Source organism: Callionymus lyra, chromosome 11 (assembly GCF_982586985.1).
Source record: "Callionymus lyra chromosome 11, fCalLyr1.hap1.1, whole genome shotgun sequence".
In the NCBI taxonomy this organism is placed as follows: domain Eukaryota; kingdom Metazoa; phylum Chordata; class Actinopteri; order Syngnathiformes; family Callionymidae; genus Callionymus; species Callionymus lyra.
Window position 1 is genome coordinate 24491425 of NC_141828.1, and position 17467 is coordinate 24508891.

Consider the following 17467-nt stretch of genomic DNA (forward strand, 5'->3'; position numbering starts at 1 on the left):
GTTGTTCAAAACAAACCCATTTCAGTCACTCCGGTTTCCTCCCAAATCATGAAAGCGTACGATTGGTGAGACAAATGTACGATTCAACTCAAACAAGTTCGCTGCACTGGCTTGTTAGTCTTTGGTTCTGGCGTAAAAAATAGTTCCTACCATCATAAAAATATTGGTCAAAATGGTGGATCAGTATGAAGGACGATAAATGTCACAAGTATAAAATAATAAACTGAATGAATAAATAAATACCAAATCTGGTATTCATTTTTTTTTGAAGAATGTTGATTTTCTGTACAACTATACATTTATTTATTTATACATTTTGACTTCTATTAATTTTGACATTTAATTATGTATTTATCATTTGAACAAGTTTTATTTATTTATTTATATTTTTCGTCTTTTTCATTTCGTTATCAGCATGCGAATTAAGTAGGCGGGTGGAACATCCGTCTAAAGCAGTGATTGGTTACAGCGATGTCATCGGATCATCTACCACTGTCTCGACGAGCATCATACATACATTATAGCTTCACCGCTCACTTTGGATAATCCTTGGAAGATGGAACGTGTTCATTCTATTGCTAATGATCTATGATCAGCGCTGATATAGATGTGGAATTAGATTCGATCACAGTCCGGCAAATATTGTGTATAATGTGTTTAGTTGTACTGTGTTTACATTTGAGTCCTGTTGACTTAGTTGTTCTTGTGTTAAAGTACATGAGTTTTCCTTGACAGCTGAGTGAGCAAACCATGGAGTGATGTCTCTCTTCAAGTCTAACAAATCGTATAAATGCTCAGGTGGTACATTTTTAACAATAAACTATCTGGTGTCAATTATGTTAGAATATAAACAAAAAGAAAACATTATTGGATGTAAAGTTATTCCTCATAACAATGTCTCTAATTGTTGCTGATGTCAAAATATATAAACGGCTGCATTACAAAAAAACGTGAAAAATGATAAGTAACAGTGGCTCAAACCTGGAGTTCTACCTCCAGAGACGAGCACTCTACCAATGTTGTCATATGAGCTGGTTTATACGCATAAACTGCCAACCATAAATCAAAGGTGTTCGACCGTTTTAAGTCGGAGATCCAAAGACTTTCATGAGTCTACTGGTTGTTAAATCAGTCCAATGCACAAGGCAGCTTATCAAGTTGGTTTTCTAAGATTCTAGAAAAGATTCTTCCACTCTTCAAATCGTTGATGCTATAGACTAGTTGCTGCAGGAGCGATAGTTTCGAGATCAACATCGATTGCTTTGGTTTGTTTCGCTTGTCTAACCAATCACTGCTTCAGGAAGACGTACGCCCACTTCATTCACATACAGCCGACAAAATGTAGAAATAAATAAAAGATGAAATGCATAAATTAATAAATGAATAAAAGTCAAAATGTATATATATATATATATATATATATATATATATATATACAGAAAAGCGTGGTTCTTCAACAAAAATAAAATCCGAGTAATTTATTTATTTTGACATTAATCAGACATTTATTTATACATTTAGTTGTGTATTTATACATTTATTTATACTTGTGTCATTTATTGTCCAGAAGCAGAAGTTTCAGAAGAAAGAACCCTTTATATCAGGGGTCCCCAAGACTTTTCCTGTGAAGGCCACATTACCTTTCTCTTCTCTGAACCCCCCAAAAATTGGGGGTCCTATATTTTTTCATGCAATGTATATGAAAAAAAAAATCCAAATGCACCCCTGGTATTGTTCGGTGGCATGGGCCAAATGCCTAGTTTGGGGTTCACTGCTTTTGATCATCTGGAAGTGTGGCAACTCACAAAGCTGCATCGGATTTAATTTGCATGCATCGGCTTTAGCCTCTTTGTAATCAATTTCCAAGGCACCCTAAACGCACCACCATTGAATAGAGGGTGTGCTGAAGTAGGTGTTAAGAGTAAATGAGTATCATTTAATTGTTGTTTAATTGCCAGTAGTTAATTTATCATTTTTTGTTGATATAGTTTTAAAATGTTTTCAAACTTTTATGTTCAAATGTCCGATTTTTAGAATTTCCGGAGCAGCTCAGTGAGGATCCTGTTCCTGTTCCTATATATTTTTATATATATATATATATATATATATATATATATATATATATATATATAGATGCACTGTAAGTTTCCTTTCCTTTTTTTTGTTGCTATGACAACACAAACTTCCTCATTGTGGAAACACAAATGTTTTATCTCTGGTAACTTCCCTTTTATTCTAAAAGCTGCAGTGAACTTCACTTCCTTAAATATTCTCAGTATCACGCTGCCTCTGAAATTGAAATGAAGTAAAATATGTGGATCTATGTATAAATGTATATGTAGGTGTCAACATCTACATGATTAAACAGTTACATGGATTTGGAAAAATCTATGCGATCATATATCCATCCCTACAAGTGACGCGCAGCTGCTGCTGACCAATGAGGCGTGTGTTTTGGTCATGTGATGTGGTACTTAGACCAGTGACTGTGGTTTTGAAAATGTTTTAATATTTAAATGAAAGCGTGGATTTCACAAGCTTTCTGTAAAGATTGTTAAAACAACATTTTATTTAATAAATAATTGTTTATTTTACTCATAAGGGTTTAAAGTGTTCATAGATCAAAAGTAAATATAGTGCTGCTTTTTAGTATCACTCCATGACCCTTGTTGATTAATCGACTTCATAGTTTACCAACATTGAACATATTTCTTGACCACTGTGTACAACACTTAATCAGTGTATGATCAGTAAGTAAAACCAGAATTAAAACATGACTTATAAGGTGCACTGTTTATTTGTGAGGAAATTAAATAATTTAAAGTGTGCCTTAGGAGGACAATAAATATTATGAATTAAGATGTGCTGGCTATAATTTAGTACATTTTTATAGTGAGGCTACAAGAAAAAATGTTTTGTGTAACTATTGGAAGGGGTTTGCTGTAATGGGAGTAAATTGTAGATGTTTAAATCGAGACAAAACCCTCTAGTGATTATAAAGCACAACCGCTATAGAAAGATAGCCTATTGAAGATTAACACAAGTCTGTTGTGTAACCAGTTACATGATGGTAAGAAGCTTGTTTACATTTGTTACTTGTACTAATAGGAAAGCAGTCGCGTTCCCCTCGATTGACTCACAGATGAGTTTTCCCGGCTGGTTGCTCCTCTGAGCTGAAAAGTGGTCCGTCAGCCACACATCATGTCTGGTCTGACAGCAGGAACAAGGAGATAATTTGTCACGTCAAACTGAGTAACTGCGGAGTCCGACAAATGTGTGATTCACATGCTGTCGAAGAAGAAGGACGCGACATGCTTCTGAGTGGCTGGCGGATGCAGGTTGCATTCATATTTGCTAAAAAAAAACATCATTTAACTGTATAACACCTACTGGAGTGATGATCACATAAATCTCATCTCATTTCCTGACACCTCCCAGATTGATGTTCCTCGCAGCCTGTGTAGAGTTTATACGAGTCCGGAGCGGTTGCCATGGTGACTCTCAGAGTTCTTTCAACCTGAGGAGATGCTCATTTAGTGGGCCATGTTGTTGTTAAAGTCTTTTATTGAAACACGATTGTGTGTGTGTCTGTGTGTGTGAGTCAGATCAGCCACTTTATTAAGAAGGAAGACATGTTTGTCCTAACAACACTGACATTAGATGGACACGATAGATCTTGTTTACATCACACTTGAATGTTCAGCTCATCGACTAAGATATTTGTCGACATCATATATTCGTAAAATTTAAGTTAACAAGTGTGATAGAAGGTAGAAAGTTCAGGAGGGAAGCTAGTTCAGCTTTGTAAAGTAAAAAAGAAAAACAAATTATAAGGCGATTGCAACAGGAACTGGAATAGTTCAACACCAGCCTCATGAGGGCCAGATAAATACGGGGATATTGCCCCCATGGTGCCTCTGGACCGAGTCTTGGTGAGATCTAGACATGAACGTCATCAAAACTGTTTTGTTTTAAAGTTAGTTATCCATTTTCTACCTTAAATTGTTTGTCAATGATTGTTCTCCTCTGTCCAGGGTATAGTCGTATGAAAATATTGACTGACTTAAATATGGCCAATTTTTACAATAGTCATGCAATGGTTTACATTAAAACAATAAAAAAATGTTTTTAAAATAATACAAATAATTGTTTTGTATTGTGTGTGTATATATATATATATATATATATATAATACAGTACAATTATTTGGTTTCTTTATTTACAATAAACATGCAAATAATCCTTGCGTTTTTGTGTTGCACTCAAACCTCTGGCCGCTAGATGGCAGCACTCGTTATGCCCTCTGCAGCTCAAGGATCCTTGAAATCCTGCGAATACCAAGTAGGAAGAGAGGACGTATCGCTGCCCCTGTATCGTATCGGCAGATTTTTGCCAGTAAACACTTTAACGATCCACTTGTATATGCGTTGAATCGCCAGTTTCTTCCTCTTGATGTAAACCTCAAATTTCAGTCATCTTGCTTGTCTGATTTTGAAATCCTTCTTCAAATATTGGAAACTTAAGCGGGTCAAGTTGCCTATGTTCCATCAACTCAACACTGTAGAAACAAGGGTATATTAGTAGTATTGTCGAGTACTTGACTCTGGTGTTGCTGAATTGACAGACCGCATGACTCTTGACGAAGTCATAAATACTTTCATTTGTTTTGAAACTAAAATATGTCCAAACATCAGCTTTAAAAGCTGCTGGAGTCCACTGTATCCTCTCGTCCTCAGTCATAGCCGGGATCTTGCAGGATTTTCATTGTTTGACTTTGACGGAATGACTGCTGCCACCTGGTCATTTTAATGTTAAATAAAAAATATACGGAAACATTTTTTTTATTACACACACTTAATTAAAATTTAAACTACAAAATGACTAACATATATATAATGGATTTGATATATATATATTTTTTATGTTGCTGTTGAATATTGGTATAGTATCATAAAAGCCTTGCGATATTACTGTGTATTAATATTTTCTCACACCCATGATCAACACTATTCTTCATTATCATCATCAACGTCGCCTTCTGATTACTGACATTTTGCTTCGTCTATTTAACATCTGTCTGTTTGCCTTTTGGTGTCTTAATCTGGACACTTTCATAGCGTTGAGCTTAAGGGTGTGCAAACGAGCACATGTGCTCACACACACACAGACACACACACACACACACGCATGTAGCGTGCTCAGCGTATGGCTGAGCAGGAGCTTAATAGCTGTCTCTGGTGGTACAGATGGCTGCATTAGATGGAGTTGAAGAGCTGTTCGTAAGAGCTCTTGTGGAACTCCACGGGACTTCGCAGCTCCGCCGACTAAATAAACTCTCTCGCCGTGGAACTGCTGAATCTAGATCAGATCTGCAGTGATTTATTCACACTTCACCACTGGTTCCTCCACCATCTATTACACTGTTTCTAAGAAAAATATTGTTGTATAGTTTCAGGGAGAGAAAAAGGAATTCCCAAAGAAACTCCTAGAACAAATCCTGCACAATTCCTAATCAATAAATATCTTTTCTGCAGAAAAGTTGATTTGCGACGATGAAACCATCCAGTTATCCATAAAAACCACTTAAGTAGAAAATTGAGTTTTTAGAGACAAGAATTCAAGATAATGACTTTATTTAGGAAAAAAAAAAGATCTTTGGACAAATAAGGTTTCATAAAAAACAAAAAAACTTTCAAAAACACAAAGGAATTATTTATATGTGGTCATAAGTAATGAGATTAAGAAAATGTGCACTTCTAATTTCAGTTTTATTCATATATTTCTCAGTAATATCTTGACCTTTAAAGTATATATTTTATTGAGGATTTTTTAAGCGCTAGTGACCCTGGTCCTGAAAAGCGCTCTATAAATACAATTTTTTTTTTTTAAGTTTTTTATTCTATTTGAATATTTACTGTAGGGTTGAGATAAAACAAAAAAAAAGAATGAGAAAGTAATATTCTTTCTACATAAGGAGAATAAATAACAATTGATGTATGGAAATTTAAATTGGAAAATAACATTTATTTAAAAAGTAAGGTAAATTATAGATAACATCTTCAAGTGAAAAATATAATTCACCTGTAGGAAAAAAGAAATGAGTGTCTCTTGGACACAGAGGTCCACCTGGTCCTGCTGGAAACATTCCTGAAATCCTGATCCTGAAAGTGTCTTCCCTCCACAGGTGCCTCTGAGTGCAGCAACAATCATGGTCGTCGTTCGTAACCTGCGACACGAAGTGCGTCTGTGAGCCTCCCTGGTCGGATCTGCCGGGATGAACATGCCACTCCACCAAATCTCCGTCATCCCCCGGGACGTCACTTCTTCGCGGGTGTCGGGAAGCGGGAAGTCTAAAGACAAGGACAAACTGGTACGTCAGGATTCAAACACGGGTTGTTTATCGTCCTGTTGTGACTCAATCTCAGGTCAACCAAGAGACGTGAGTTAGGCAATAGAGACATCAATGCAAATTAGTGACGCTCACAAAGTGACTGATACAGGGGCAACAATACAATATATTGTGATACTGTAGTAACAAGCATATATTTGTAGTACTGTCGAGTACTTGACTGTGTTGCAGAATTTACAGACCACATGACTCTTAACGAAGTCGTCACTGATTTCATTTGTTTTGAAAACAAAAAAATGTCCAAATATCAGCTTTAAATCTGCTGGAGTCAACTGTATCCTCTCGTCCTCAGTCATTGCCTGTATCTCAACGGATTTCATTGTTCCTTTGGTTGCGAAGGATGTAATGGCAATTTAATTGCAACACAAAAATGATCAAACTGTGGGAATTAAAAAATCAAATTATTTTATATTAAACACCTCTAATATACACTAAAATATAAGTAATATAAACCATTAAAATACTTTGATAAAAATCAAACATGATTTATAATGAGAAACTTAATTAATACAGTGTTGAATATCAATACGGTATTGTAATTGTTAACTTAGATTTGTGACCTGACATCAGCGAGTTGAAAGTGGATAACAGATGGACTTCTTTTTGTGGCATGTTTTGTCTCTGCCTCCATTTGTGTGTCGACGCTCACCCCCTCCCACTGGGATTGGTGCTTCTGTCTCCATCGAGCTGAAGGGCCCTCAGAGAGCCGCCTTTACTTCTGAGTGTTAGAACAAAGACAGGTGCTAAGACCATATGTGTGAGTCTCACAGTTTCATAATGGAGTCCCAGCACGAGTGCATCAGGGCAGGTGATCTCCAGAGGCCTCTCCCGTGCTATTATGAGGTTCAATTCCCCGATGATCCCAGAAACATGACGATCATAATTCAGCCTCTTCATCTGCTTGTTTACTTTCTCCTCACGGGCTCAGGACGTCCAAACATAATTCCAGCTCCCGGGATGACGCGTGTCGACAGCAGCGACTCTCGACCTCCCTCTGGATCCTTCAGGAGAAACGTAGGCGACTGACGGAGAGAGAGAGGCTGGTGTTTACTGAATGCTGATCAGAGGGGTTTGTGGCCTTGGTTTTAATCACGGTACACAAGCCCATCTGGACCGTTTCAAAGCAGACGCTCTTCCGACACAAACTGTCGTCGCCTCTTCGACGACCGGTGGCCTCGTTCTTTTTCTGGAGCTCCAGAGTGGGTTGATAGTCCAACAGCAGTCGCTGATATAAAGCACGCTTTTGAAATTTAACATTCAGAGGAAGTTCAGCTCTCAAGTGAGGAACAAATGATGTGTGAGGTTGACGGATGAGTCACACTTGCTAGGTCAGAGGCTTGCATATGGAAGTCAGTAAGTTTGTTTTCTAAAGGGTCTTTCACAGACCCGGGTCACAAGGCGCTTAAACAACAAAACGATACACAGTTAAGAACATATACAAATTTAGAAACTTATCAGAATAATGAATGGTTGAGTTTAACATTCCAATGTTGAAATAATAATGATCATTTGAATATTTAAAGTTGACATTTTTTATTGGTTTATACAATTAAATGTACAAGTAGTTTGTCATTCCAATAATTCAAAAACATTTTTTTAATTAAACTCTATATTGTTTAATTTGTAGCCCTTTAAATTAAATTAAAAAAGGGTTGGAATATAGTGCTACCAGACATAAAGAGACCAAAAGAGAACCGAGTACTTTCAGACGATCATGTGACGACACGTCTGGTAGCACTTTTACACCAATATCTTTATATTGAATTTAAAAAGCTACGAAATTTTAAAATATTTAATTTATAAAATGTATTTAATTACTAGGGATGCACCGATCCGATATCAGGATCGGTCCAATCCAGCCTCTCAAAGTCGGATCGGGTATCGGTGAAAAATCTCCGATCCACGCATACGATCCAAGCAGTTTAAAAAATGATATATGCGCTGAAGTCAAGCAGCGGCTCTGCTGCAGGGAAAAAACAGACAAAAACAAATGAGGAAGTTAACTTTGCTGTTCTGTAGAGTCGAGAGAAACAGTCGGCCGCGTGAAAGTCAACAATAACAAACGTTCTTGTTGGTGGTAATGTTGAAATACTTCATCGTGCCTCAATCCAATAAATAGTTTGTGTCTAATACTGGTTGAATAAAGACTGACAGCGTAGAGTTCCGTGTCTGTGACGCCAGCAGTCGCGCGATACATTCTAATTTCACAAACTTCATGACGATCAATGTTGACGCAAAAATACACAAACAAGTTTAGTTTAATCATAACACCGTTAAAAGATTTACTAACTTACTTGTAATTCTTGTCGTAACTCAATTAAGCTTGAGAATCGCAACATAAAACTCTCATAATCATTTAATAAATCCTGCACCACTCATTATTTATCAATACTAATGTAATAATAATTATAATAATAATAATTCATTTTATTTATGAACGTTTGACACGTGTGCACAAGACGGTCAGATTTCCTCAAACGGGAAGATTTAAGATAAGTTGATATTTAAGTTCTTTATTTACATCTTCAGTGAAGTTTACATTAATTGTGCGGTATAAAGATTCAACCTCGGCTAGCTAGTTCATTTGAAAAAAACATCTTTCTTGAATGAACGAGAATGAGAAAACCTTATGAAGTTAGACAGTTGGAAAGCATTTCCAAACATAAAAAATGATTTGTTAGATAAGATGTTTAACAACAACCCTTTTTAGTGGCATAGCTTTGCTATTCGCTAGTTAGCATTGAGGCTAGTTACAAAAATCCACATTAGGTTGCCTTCAATAGAGCCAAAGTCCTGCTAAGATGCAAGTGAAGGGAAAAAGAGACGCACTTCAAAGCTCTGATTCATATTCACCGACCGAGGCATGAGGAAGTGCAGCAGTGGACAGGGGAGTCAAGGACGAAGTCTAATGGCTGCCATCGCTAATGGAGGACGAGGTCTGAGTGTCGAAACAAAAGTACCACTTTTAGAAAATGTTCAATATTTTCTTTAATGTTCGCACAAACCGAAGTTTTTACGAAATGTAATTTGTAAATCTTTAAATATTTAGCATTTCTGTCGCAGTTGAGGCTCGAGGCTAAAATGTTGTTTCGGAGGATGTTTGCCTTTGACAGTTCAGGCATATCTCTAAATGCAGATGAGAAAAAGTGCATGTCTTTCTTTTGCTGACTTCACAAACAGCACCGATCACAAACATCCAAATGAACGGCCGAGAAATGATGCAAAATAGTTCTCGCGTATCTTCAGAGCTGGCAGGAGAAGATAACACATTAAGCCTTTTATGTCGCACTTAGAAAAAAAAAATCACTTTTTACCTTGTGCTGCAGATTTTTCACATGTGTTTTTATTCATGAATTAAATCAAGTTTACTAGCTTCTCTAATAGAGGTGGTCAGATTATTTGAGCCAAAACATTTATTCACTTAATGAATTAAGAACATTTTTAAGTTTAAATGGCTTGATTATCATAACAAACGTTTCCAATAAATTATATTTTAATAATTTCTTTCAATCCTGACGACTGAGCCACTAAATAAATAAACAACTGGTGTCTTTTTTGGACAAAACTAAGAACATATTAACATTAAATTAACATAACATTTCTTCAAATGTCCAATATTGGTAAACAGAGTATCATATATAATGAAAATCATTCTTCTTTAAAAATAAAATGTAAAAGTTGAATACCAGTTTTCTTTCCCAAACCAGAGGTATCTCATGATAATATAATGTGATTCCATTTTTTAAATAAATCTGACTGCAACCATGGAAGAAATGTTGACTCGGTGTAAGTAAGTAATTTTTATTTGTATAGCGCTTTTCCAGACCAGGGTCACAAAGCGCTTAAACAATCAAAACAATATTCAATAAAGTATATACTTTAAAGGGCAAGATAAAACTGATAACACAACAGGAGTTCCAGAAATTCAAGGAAAACGCCCATGAAATGATATTAAGTTGAACCTCCTTTGAGAGAATGAGTGAGGGACTCCTTTGTACAATGACTGAGAAATAATAGTCACATCAAAATGCATTTTAGCTTTGTAGCTTTGATTATATGTTTAAGAGCAGAGGTCTCAAACTCAACTGGTCAGCGGGCCACCAGAGGTCCATTCTTGTGGAGAATGGGCCACAGGCTTGGGGTCTTTCAAATTGCAAATTGCATTTATATTTTGTCGTTAATGTTTTATGGATTTTCTTCTGTGGTTTCAACGTGAATTTGGGTATTTTTGTCTATTCTATTTGTCATCATGTCAACTGTACCTAAATAATCAAGGCTATACAAATGATACTATTTATGGGATGATCTTGATTCCTTGAACAAAGATAGAGTCCCTATTTTACCTGTACTCATAAAAAAGTAGACTTATAAATGTATAAATGGAGGGCCGCCGAATATCATGTCACTGGTGTCAAATGGCCCTTGGGCCACAAGTTTGATTTGACTGGTTAAGATTGATAATTTTTCTTTAAAAAAAAAAAAAAAAGGGGCTTAAATCGCCTAAATAAAATGTTGACAACACACAAATCAGCTAAATGAAATTTGGACAAAAGACATCTTTAATCACGTGAAGAGTATTGGCCTCTAGGTGGCGCCGGCCAGTTGAGTTAGAGACCCCTGGTCTGAGGGTTTCTGGTGCTAATCCCAGTCTAGTCAAAATCATTTGGCGAGTGAATACTTCCACCACCTGCACTTATCATCACTTTTGTGTTCAATTGTTTGTCCACAGTAGCTCAACCCCAGGCCTTCAGAAAGTCCTCCCGTCGTCTGGCTGGACAAATGCATGCGTCACCCTCGTTTTATTTGCCTAAGACAAACACACGGCGCTTTATGTAGCTGCTCTCACTGTAACACGTGCACGCTCTCATTCTCCGACAACACACATGCGCACGTACCAGCAGCTGGTGTTGTTGGTAGTCCATCTGTGCTGGACATGGAGAGCAGGAGCTCCGAGCAACTTCAAGTTGAAGAGCCAAACAAAAGGAAGTGACATCGGAATAATGAATGGTTTAATTTAACATTTGAAATGTTTTTTTGAATTGAATTACATATTTTTAAATCAAAAAATGTTGTTTATTTTAGGTAAATTGGTAAACATGTTTTTTTTCCTTGTTAATTCAATATAGAACAATTTTGTTTAATAGTGACAATTACACCTAGATTTCGTTCTTATTGTGATGATTAAAAAACGTAAAGTTATATAAATTCGATAGTTTTTAAATTCCTAGCCTTCATTGTATACAACTTTAATACCAACTTTTTTATATTTAATTCAAAAGGCTAGGAATCAAAACAATTTTTTGATATTATATTATTGATATCGGAAAAGAAAAAAATCAACCTTAAAATGTACAAATTATTTAATTACATTATTTATCACTTAAAAACAAAAACAGGATAATTCAATGCTTAAAAAAATCATTTCAATTAAATATATTTCAACATTTATTAAATGTTAACTTCAATCAATATTCTGATGACACTGATATACTATTTGTTAGCTTGTTATCACATCATTTCTTTTTTTTCTTCTGTCTTGAACATTTCTTCATGATAAAAGAAACGAGGCACTCAGAAAATAGAGTTGAATTGATTTGCCTCTCAGGTCATGCACTGCTCTGGTATCTTTTAATATGTGAGCCGCTTCTAAATCTTGACCCGGCCTTTGATTGACAGGTTTATGAAGCTCCAGCTCTCCTGCTGCAGACAGACGTCTTGAATGCACTAGAGAGAAGCAGGAGAGATTTGTGAAATGATGAGAAGTGAGGAGTGTGAAACGGTGGTGTGGAATGAGAGAGTTTAACCTTCTGAAGTCAAACTATAGTGAGTCCAAGTGTGTTTCTCTGCTTCAAAAATCTCAACCTGGGCCACAAGTCGCTGTATTTGACCCAAACAGTGCTCAAATTTAACCCGTGAATTACACTGGACTTGTCACATACTACTGCAGCGTATTGGCTATCTATGATCACCTGCTCATCTAGGGAGTTAAAAAAATGAAACGGGTTTATATTTTGGGGAGAGATCACACTAGTACTCTGGTATCAATCCCAAGATTATGCTGTATGTCTCGATACATGCATATTTGGCTGTAAAATAACTTGAACTTGAATCTCTCAGGACTTTGAGGTTTATTCGTTATTTTTTTGGACTAATCAAATTCAGTTCCAGTTTTAAATAGTGCTTAGTATAGTACTTTGGTTCTTTAGTGGCACCGAGCGAATGCTAGTGTAGTAACCAGCATGGTAACACGCTTCATCTATCGCGCCGATGTTTGGAGAAAAACTGATAAAATAAGTAACGAGTGAAGTGAACTTCTGTTTGCTTTCTTTAAAGTGATATTTAAAAAGGGTATTGAAAGACTGTCCTTCAGGAACCAGTATCAAAGTAAAGTCAGTTCTAGCATCGAAAAGGTATCGATCAATATTTGGTTATATGTTGTTTTGTCGCATCTTTTAGGAGAACAGCTTTACTTTACTGTGGGTTCGTGGAGAGACTCCATTACATTTAGTTTATTTAAAGCACCAACATTGATCTATTTATACTTTTGATTGATTGTATTTCTTTTGTTCAGTATTTATCAAAGCTTTTACTGGGATTTAACCAAGAATGAGTGATAATCAATCTACTCAATATACTCAATCCGATCGCAACCTTTTCCATTAAAACTGCCCAATAATTTCTCACTTGAATCTTGCTCTTGTTGAAATGAATAAATATAGAAAACAAAATACTGTATTATAGTAATATAAAAAATACTTATATATATTTTCTTGAGGTGTAGTTGTGCATTGCAGACTTTTACAAGACAAAATTTGAATCTGAGAGAAAAAACAAATATTAATTTAATCCTTTGAACCGTCTGGATTTGATGCTAGTAATTATTGAGGTGGTGGTTTCTCCAAAGTCCAAACATTGTGCACTTTCTCTGCCCTCGTCTTAGATTAGACTATTTTGTAGGAGCAGCAGCTGACATGTCATGTCACAGATCAGTCATGTTGATTGACGTGTTGATCCCAACACTGAGTAGTTCCAACGTCGGATCAGCGTGGTCTGATTGGGTCTGTGTCGTCCGTCACCTCAGGGACACACTGGGACAAAGGTTTTATTTGACAAGATCCAAATACAGAGTTCAAATTCTTAATTTTCATCTGATAATTAGATCGATATTTTTACCAAACTAATGGTAAAACGAAAAGTGATTTATTTTTTACAAGTAAAAAAGTGAGGGTAATTTGATTATAAACATTAAAAATGAATACCTAATGGGGTTTATGAAATTACAAGAGATAATCAGAATATTTTAAATATTTTTTATTCCAAACATCATTAATATTTAAGACCAGAAATATGTAATTATATCTGGTTTTTACTTCAAATGTTGGAAAAAAAACATGTCACTTTGTAGTTCAAGTGTGGATGATATTTATTTCCATGTTATTGATTATTTCAAGATCATAATTCTGAATTTCAAAGTCTAAATTGGCTGTTTTATACGGACAAATTTCAGACAAAGTCGTTTGGACGCTTGTATGAGTAAACCAGAATTTTCCCGTCCCTTGGTTGACATGTATATTTGCCAACGAAGCAGAGCTTCAATGTAGAGCTGTATGTTGTTTTCATTTTTTAAAAATATGTCAGAGCAAAAAAGAACAAGAAACGTTCTCTTAATCAGTGTTAATTCCCGATAAAAAACAATGTTTGGATTATAGGACAGAGTTCGTACATCTGCTCCTGCTTCATGAGTTCTTTTATTTGACTGTTTGTGCAAGACTGAAGGGTGGAGCTGGATTGAAACTCATTCTGGAATACTTCATGCAGTTTCTGGGAAGAGCTATTGATGATGAATGTGGAGGGAAAACCGCCAAAATAAAACAGAAAACACATTTTATCAAGACACTTGTTGTTTTTTGGAGGATCCCAGGAAGTTATAAAACAACCAAAATGTTCCTTTCTTTTGGTAAACTTGACTAATGCAAGGATCTTGAAAACTTCAAAATGATGCTTTTTTTCCACAATAAAACACCTTTTAGAACAACATAAATTCGATCAATACATTTTAATTTTCTCTGCGGCCTGGTAACAGATTATGGACCAGAACTGGGCTTGGCCTGGTGGTTGTAGACACTTGTGTAAAACATTACCAAAAACCCAATCATTTTTTTTATTTAAAAAAAACTAAACATTTATTATCTAAAATAATTTCCTTTCCCTTCATTTTTAATTGTCGTATGGAAGTGCATCAGTTCCATCATTTTTCTAGTTTTTTCAATCGTTTTTTTTTTAATAATTGAATTTAATAATGTCTATATTGGAAGGTTGTTTTTCTTTTCCTTTTTTTTTTATTAAAAAAGGAATTCAAGAATATAAAAAAATGTTGAATATAAAAACATTTAACAGTGAAATTAAAAGGCTACGGGTAGGAAAATGACAAATTTAGAAATTATGCAAAAGTATTTTTGGAACTAGAAGATATAGCTCTATGTGTATAATAAAATCATTCATTTTCAAGATTCCTCGATGTTGTTCTTCAAGGCAACAACCTTTTTAAATCAAAAGAAAAAAAAAAAGATGATAAATGTCAACTCATAAGTTTAGAAAATGGTGTGTGCAAGAGTGCATGATGATGCCAGCAGGGGGCGGTGAAGTAAAGAGAGCGTTTGCCTGCTTTGAAGATGAGACGTCAAAGAGAAAATCCGTCGTGTGTCAGACTTTAAATGTTCTGCTTCAGTCTGATCATGAGAAGAAGATTAAAGTTCTCCTCTGGACCATAAAGTGTCCGGTCGTTAAACTCAAACTCATCTGGTCATTTTGAAACATATTAAGGATCCGAACCTTTTTCATCCTTCAGTTTCCTCTGCTGTTATTTTAATTTGAATCCCGGCTATTTCCAGACAGTCAAAATGCAAATGTCATTTTCAGAAGCGCGCTGACGTGGGAGTGTGAGATGAGCTGCCTTGAAATGCAAATCGCTGCTGCGGTACGTGTTGGTCCGGAAGATACGCCAGACTTAAATATCAACAGTAGTTTGGGGAGAGTTGTTGGACTTTGATCAGCAGATCTGAATCCAGGGATGAAGGTCAAAAGAGAGGAGCGTCGTGCTGCAGGTCAGACTGGAAGCAGAATAGTTTTATGCAGAGGAGGTTTGTGACCTCGGGCATGTCTCGCCACAGAATTCCTGATGAAAGTTTCACAGCGGACAATTCTGATCAACAAACCTCCTGCATCACAAGTGAACTCTCTCCAAATCAACAGGAAGTGTTCATAATGTGTCTCGTGTGGTGCAGAGACAATCATTTATAATAGGATTATCATCAGGAGAACATTGAATTAGCTTCACTAAGAACTCTTGAGAGCTCAGATCATTCCCTTCAGAAGACACTTTTAATTCACCCTCAAAGTTTAAAGAGTCTGATGATCTGGCCGACAAGTCGTTTTATGTTTTCATGTCGATATGATGACATATTCATTGATTATTGATAAGGGGTTCAACAATTTGCATTTTTGCGGCTCATACCAATTGCTGATTCCTCCAAGCTAATACCGATTTTTGCTGATTATCTTTCCCTAGACACTCAAAACAAAAGACACACGTTTTTTGGTTAAGGAACTGGATTGATGAAGGAAAAAAAAAGATACATTTTCATTCTCCCCGTTTGTACAATTTGGTAATTCTAAAATTGTACGCCCGGTGAACGAAAGTGCTATAAAATGTTGGCAATAGTGAGTTACCAAAAATAAAATGACCATCTATCTACTTTGATTTTGCGACAACCTTCCTGAGGGCCACATAAAATGATTCTGTGGGCCAGATTTGGCCCGCAGGCCTTGAGTACAAGAGTTTTTTTCCCTCATTGACGTCCGTCTTTCTCTGAGTGATTCATCATCCCATGTCTATGTCGATCTAATTTTCAATTTCCCCTGAACTTCCGAGCGTCTTCAGTCAGACATGAACCCACCAGTGACGAACGTGTCTTGAGTTGGTGATGAGTCCAGTTATCTCTGTCAGTCGCTGCATCTTCACAAGCCTCTCATCTTAACTTATCTGAGCCTCACAACTTATGGCACATTTTGAAATGTCATATTAAAGCTTCTTTAGATGCGTTTGTCTTCCATGTTTAAAATATGTTTGTGTGAATGTTTTGTCTGATTGATAAACATTATGTGGATTCATGCATCTGCACTTTTATACCGATCCTTTTTTATATTTTTGATGATTGGAATTAGAATATCAAACTCTGTGTGAAAAATGTATTCATTTAGGACATTTATTTTTTAAATGCAATTTTTAATGCATTTACACATTTAACCTTTCAATTTATAAATTCAATGGTCCACTAAAAATAATTTTCAACCTTTCAATAAAAAGAATGTAATTAAATAAAAACGAATTCAACCTTTCAATATAGAAAATAATTAATTAAATTAAGAAAAACAAATTCAACCTTTCAATGTAGAAAGTATTTCATTTAATTATTGAAGTACTTCAACCTTATAATATACATTTGTTTTTGTATTCATTTATTAAATAAAAACTTTTTCAACCTTTCAATATAGAAAATAATTAATTAAATTAAGAAAAACAAATTCAACCTTTCAATGTAGAAAGTATTACATTCAATTATTGAAGTACTTCAACCTTCTAATATACATTTATTTTTGTATTCATTTATTATATAAAAACTATTTCAACCTTTCAATATATATATAATTCAATTTAATTCTTTTTTAAAAAGTCAAAAACTTGAAATGTTTTGGTTTTTTTCAATATTTGAAATGTTAAATTGAACCATTCAATATTCTGATGACACTGATATACTTGTATAATCTACTTCTAGTGGTCCACATACACACTTCAGTGAAGATCAGTTGTGTATAGAGAAACTGATCTGGATGTTGGGGTTCTTGCTGCCCTTGACTCATCTGGACGACTCCTGTGATTGGCCGAGCGCTCCAGTAAAGCCGCTCGTCATTGGCAGGTCGTCGTTGTTGTTGGACGTGTGACTGTTTGGACGTGTGTTTGTGTGAAGGTGGACCGGATTAAGACTCGGGTTGAGGGAG

At 35.6% G+C, this 17467-nt stretch overlaps 1 protein-coding gene across 1 annotated transcript in view; it reads left to right on the forward strand.

Annotated features, from left to right (window-relative positions):
• marchf8 (membrane-associated ring finger (C3HC4) 8) overlaps window positions 1-17467 on the forward strand; it is a 52087-nt gene that overhangs the window by 8231 nt on the left and 26389 nt on the right. The window contains exon 2 of the mRNA XM_087802841.1: window positions 6185-6370. Coding sequence (XP_087658967.1) covers window positions 6275-6370 — 96 coding nt within the window. The 5' untranslated portion in view covers window positions 6185-6274. The remainder of the gene's footprint in view (window positions 1-6184; window positions 6371-17467) is intronic.